Source organism: Acanthisitta chloris, unplaced genomic scaffold, assembly GCF_000695815.1.
Source record: "Acanthisitta chloris isolate BGI_N310 unplaced genomic scaffold, ASM69581v1 scaffold10912, whole genome shotgun sequence".
Taxonomy (NCBI): domain Eukaryota; kingdom Metazoa; phylum Chordata; class Aves; order Passeriformes; family Acanthisittidae; genus Acanthisitta; species Acanthisitta chloris.
Window position 1 is genome coordinate 23,796 of NW_008659019.1, and position 6,000 is coordinate 29,795.

The 6,000-nt window shown below is 44.1% G+C and overlaps 1 protein-coding gene across 1 annotated transcript in view; it reads left to right on the forward strand.

The window, feature by feature from the left end:
• Nucleotides 1-6,000, forward strand: part of BMP7 (bone morphogenetic protein 7) — a 43,073-nt gene that overhangs the window by 23,789 nt on the left and 13,284 nt on the right. Inside the window, exon 2 of the mRNA XM_009069244.1 lies at nt 644-836. Coding sequence (XP_009067492.1) covers nt 644-836 — 193 coding nt within the window. The remainder of the gene's footprint in view (nt 1-643; nt 837-6,000) is intronic.

Consider the following 6,000-nt stretch of genomic DNA (forward strand, 5'->3'; position numbering starts at 1 on the left):
TCTTATTTCACAACCAAAGTCGAGATGTGCAAGCAAGTCCTCACTTTGAACCTTTGCTTCGCTGCCCTGATCACTAAAGATACTTTTAAAGCCAAAGCTCTGACCCTTCGGAGCAGAGCCGTGAGCTAGTGATGAATTCAGCTGGCACCAAATGTGGGTCACTGGCACGAAAAGCCTCAAGGACTGGAATTTGTGTATATATGTGTGTGGGTATGTGTGTGTGTGTGTGTGTGTGTGCGCAATTCTCAGAAGCAGAGCCACCTCCAGAAGCAGCACTCCTGAAAAGCCCCATCTGTTTCTTTCAGCTCCTTCCCACAGCAGTTTGGTCGTTATCGGTGGCAAATGTCCAGAGTCACTTGTCAAGCACAAAGCTGCCAAAAATCATTAAAACACTATGGTATCCCACACCCTATACCAGCCAGCTGTAAAACTGTTTCAAAGGGGCTCTGATAAGCACATATATGCTCATAACAGCCCAGATAGAGTTGTGCATTTCTTACGTGCTTTAATGAACCGAGCGACAGCGTGAGATGCTGCAATCAGATATTCTTGCCCTTTTCTGTTGTGGCAACTCACAAAAGTGTTTGATGGCGAGGGGAAAGGGAACAAAGCAGGTGGCTAATGGGCTGTTTTTCTGTTTCAGTGGAGCATGACAGAGAGTTTCACCATCAGCGCTGCCACTACCGAGAGTTCAGGTTTGATCTCTCCAGAATCCCAGAGGGGGAAGCAGTGACTGCTGCTGAGTTCAGGATATATAAGGATTACATCCGTGAGCGCTTCGACAATGAAACCTTCCAGATTAGTGTCTACCAGGTCCTCCAGGAGCACCCAGGAAGGTGAGTGACCCTCCAGGAAAGCACAAGCAGAGCACAAATCCTTCAAGGAGTTACATCCCATACTTTTAGACATGCTGGTTCCATCAGCACAAATATAGAGGTTTGGACATCAGCATTGGACAGTGAAATCTCAGCTGATGCTAATGCAGTGGGCACACACCTGCCATGAGTGGTGGCATGGGGAGAAGGTGCCCCAAGGAACATCCCCAGTGCTCTCTCTCTCAGTAGCTGAGGAGCCAACAATCCTGGCCATGTGCTAGTGCAGGATAAGATCAGAAACTCTGATTATTTCAAGAGTTCTGGAAGTACTCTCCTCCTCCTCCTCCTCCTTCTCCTCCTCCTCCTCTTATAGATCCTGAGGTGGCAAAAGCAAATGCTTCCTTTTGAACTGTATCTTAATTACTAGCCTTTATTATCAAAGGCATGCGAGATCCCTAATTAACAAAGACACAACACTGTGTTTTTATATTGACTGATTGTTTTGCATGTGCAAAACTACAAGATGAGCTATTAAATCCATTCCAAGTGATTATTAATGTATGCCAACTTCCCTGACAAATCCTCCAGGGAACTTGAATAAGAACATATGTTCAATTTTCTCCTGTTTTTAATTCCAATTAATCAGCAATCCCAAACCATTTATCAAAGGCACTTAGTTTCATTTGCACATATTTCTTCTACATACAAATCCTACCAAAAGTGAGATTGCATTTATTTACAGAAGAAGTATTTACAGTCACATTCTAGTCAGAAGTTATTCTTTAGGACTACAAAATATGGGCTAATAATGCTACAGTCCTCATTTAAGTTTATGAAAAGAAAACACTACGGATTTTAACAGGGGAAAGTCCAAAAGGGTAAGAAAAACCAGTGTAATCAGGGCTCTGGCTTTTTATTTTTATAAGAGCTAATAAAAATGCAAGAAAAAATTGAAATATGACAGAAAATCTTATCAACATTTTGAATGGTGAGAATTTCTACTGGCTTTGCTGGATGGTAAAAATATTTAATCACTGGTGTGTTTTCTTCCACATCTGAAATTCTGACTTTATAGCTTAAAACTCATGGTTCTCTTGGCACTTCTAATGACACAATTATTTGCAGGGTTTGAGGACTATGCTAAAATTAATCTATTAATGATGAAAAGGTCCTGACCAGTATGGATTAGGGAATTGCCAGAAACCTGTTCTTGGAGTAAATGACCTTCCTCATCAGATGGAAGGGAAATTTTCCCTCAGATCCTGATGAGTGAGGTAGATGCTCACTAGGAATCTTACTGACAGAGTCAGGATAACATTTAGTGTCTTAATTTTACCATGGTACATGCACAGGTTTGTTAAAACTCTGCTGAGAGAGGATGGCAAAGTACTACTGGGGACAGTTGTGTGTGGAGCAGCAAGTGCAAACTCTCCTCCACAAATTCTTCTTAAAGGAAAGAAAATTGTATGCAAAGGGCAGGAATATACATGAGCCACTGGTTGGAAGAGGTGAGGAATCTTCCTAATTATACAGATGTTCCAGCCACAAGATGAGATGCAATTTTACTACATCATATTCACCACAGGAACACTATTTTTAATGAGCGTTCGTGCATATTCCCCTTTTGCATACATTTTGGCACAGCCTATGGTGAGTTTTGAACAGTTTGTGCTGAAAAAATATTCCTGTTGGTTTGGATTGACCAAAGGTAAAAATATTGTCACTACCATTTGTAAAAATATTTGCTCTTTTTCTGCATTTTTCCACTGACATTTTCCACCCGGCTCTGTCACACACCAGTCATCCAAGTCAGTGTGTCACTGGGCAAGTGGAGAATGAAAACAAACTCTCTCCAATGTTGATCAAAAAACACCCATTCACTTTGATGCTTCCTTGGCTGTTTGTCTCATCCTGAGCCGGCTGGAAAGTCAGACCCATCTGACGTTGTTAGCAACAAGAGCAAAACAAAGCCAAACCTTCCCCCCACGCAGGCAGGGAAACCTTTGCTCGCCTTTGGCTTTGTGCATCCCTCTCCCTGGAGCACGGCAGGTACAATGGCCAGCAGAAAACCAAATGGTTTTCCCTCTCCCTGTGCTCTCATGCTGACACAAGAGCAGTGGGATCTCCCAGGAGATTGCTGGAATTGCCTTTTGAGATGTGAAACACGTGGGATTCTCCAAGCCTGTTCCCCTCCTTGCTATGTGCTGCTCCTGTTCCAGTGCCCCAAGGCACAGCAGCTCCTGTCAGGCTCCCCAGAGGCAGCTCAGCATCACCTCACACACAGCAGAGAGCAGGACAGTTTCTGGGGCCACAGAACCAGCACGGGGTGCAGCTGGAAACCCAAGCTGAGGCTGACTAGAAATCCTTGGCAGGGAAGAAGTGGCTGCCCCAACCCTGTCAGTGTTCAAAGTCAGGCTGGATAAAGCTTTGAGCGACCTCCTCTGGTGGGAGGTGATTCTGCCCAGGGCAGGGGGTTGGGACTAGATGATCTATAAAGACCATTCCAACCCCTAAAATTCTACGATTCTATTATTTTCCTTTGGGTGTGACTTCCAGGGAAGACTGAAAGGTGAATTTTCAGTTAAGCTGCAGAGGAACCTCCAGTTGGGAGGGTGTGATGGTGCCCTCAGTTCACATAAACCATTAGTACAAGCTGTTCAACAGTTAATGACTTCACGAGTTCAGACAGGTAGTCAGGTATCTAACCAGCAACATCTCTTGCCTGCAGTTTGCTGTCAGTGAAAGGTGCAGTTATAAGTCTTTCCAGACTCACAGCTGCACTCCCAGCAGACCATTCCTGAATTCCTGCCCCTCAACAGTACCAGGGTGAAGACTCTCCCCAGTCCACCTGCTCAGCCATGGGCAGACAGACACCTAACAACCCTGGCAGTAAAAATGAAAGTCCAGCCCTGTCCGTTGTAGCAGATGAGATGCCACTCAGACTTGGACTAGGAGAAATTATATCTCTGTCAGACTGAAGATATTATTACAGGTGTTTGTTGGAAACCAGGCTAAATGATCAAATGTCCATTCTGGCCTTTCCAAACTATGAATTCATTGCAAGGCAAGCTCTTCAAACTGGCAACATCTCCTTCATAAAAAGGCATGTAGAGCATTCCTTAGGCACACAGCATCAGTTATTCACTTTGGGCAAACAAGTACATTCATGAACAAAAATGTTCCCAATATCATAAACACTGTGAAAACAGTTGATGTTTTGACTAATATAACATGTCTCAAAGCTTTCGTGTGCATAGCTTAAAGTCCAGTGACTCATGTCCAACATCTGTTCGGTCTTCATGGCTCACTCACCCAAGAGCCTGGGAAAGTGTTTTACAAAGCCAGAGACTAGCTTGAGAAGGGTGCTGAGCAGCAGGACAGCAAGTCCCTGTTTGTGGTCACAAACCCTGCTAGTGGGAGCTGAAGGTAGGAGCTAAATGCTGCTCAAACCTCCATGTCCTCCCTCCGGGAAAAGGAGGAAAAGCAAAGCAGATCCCAGTGCTAGGGAACACACATCCCAGGGCATAAGGCTTGCTGCAAGGTTCTGAAGGTCATTTATCTCGAGCACCTACTCAGGGAACATGTCAAAATAAAGCTTATGGATGTGAGCCTGAGAAAAATGAACTTGGATGCCTTTACACTGGAATCATGGAATAGTTTGTGAACCACTTTGCAAAAGAAATCTCCATTACCCTCAGAGTCTCCACTGCTGTAAGCAATGGCCAAAGCAAGAATTTCAAAGGGATTTAAGTGCAAAGAGACAAACAGGTATGCAATGGGATTTCTAACAGCATCTAAACGTGCTGGATACATCTCTCCTATTGGTGTATTTTCAGAAAGTATCCACATAGTTCAGTCAGGGCATCACCCTCTATTTATTAACCTGAAGCTGCAGAAAAAATGCAGAGTGTATAGTTGCCCTCAACATCAGAGCTTGATCCTGCCCTTCTGTCTGCACCTTCAGCAGCTAAAATACCTCAACCCAGAGTTACATTTCTGGTTTCACTGGACCCAGGCTTGCACTGCAGAGCGATTCCCAACTCCTTTGAAGTTGATGGGAGTTTTGTTACTGGGGAGAATAAAACCAGGTACTTGACCAGCCTTTGGTAATTGAAATGTAGTTGCTACATGTTTGCTTTGTGGCCATTATGGATTTCACAGGCTTCAAAGGCAGTGAATGATTTGAATGCTCATGTTACCAGCCCTGCAGAAAAATCAGATCTCACATGATGCATTCCTGGGTTTGACTTGCAGCTGGAATGCTTTAGCTTGTCCTTCAAACTACACCACTGCTGCACCCAGATCAATCCTGAGCCCCTCTCCAGACCCCTTTTCCCATTCCCTGGAGTCTGTTTCCATGTTGTGGCTTGAAACATGTAATTCTAGTAACTAAGAAAGGCTTAGGCCCACCCAACCCGTGAAGCAGATGTGCCTTCTCTTTGGAGCTTTTCTAAGCACCAGTGTGACCATTCTAGGCATGGTGCAGTTTGTGTTAACAATGTGCCCCAGCACCATCACAGTATCTGCAAGTACTGACAATAATGTTGATTATTTTCTTTTGGTGACTTATCTACAAGTCAGTTGATAACTGTTCATCTCTCAGCAAGTAGCAACTTCAGCACGAAAACTCTGTTGTTCTTGAACAGAGCTGCATCTAGTTATCTCCTTCAGACCATTCCTAAAAGCCACTGCAGCCTGCAAAACCTCTAACAAATCCTGAGCTCACTTAGCAAGGCACAACTCTTCACAGGCACTTGAGGAGCTGCAGGAGGCATTTTGCACACCCCAGTGGGTTCTTGCTCAGCTAAGTGATGCACTAATGAACAGCCATTCAGTGCTGAACAGAAACAGCTGTACATAAAGTGTCAGAGATATGTGTATAACCTCATTTCTCTCAGCACTGTTTTTACAAGAGGCTTCATGTTTAGGAAACGTGTTGCATCTCAGTAACAAACTCCCATTGCCACTTTGAATCAGCCTTTGAGACCTACATCTTACCCTTCTCATTCTGTAGGAAAGGCAACACAGCTACTAGAAACACACCAAACAGCACTAAGAGTCTGCTGAAATTTTTAAGCAGATTCAGTTTTTTCCTAGATTCAACAAAATTAGCATGGATCTGTTTCTCTACCAATGCAGCATGTTTTCAGACCAGTCCTTGAAAACCACCTCCAGCAAACCATAT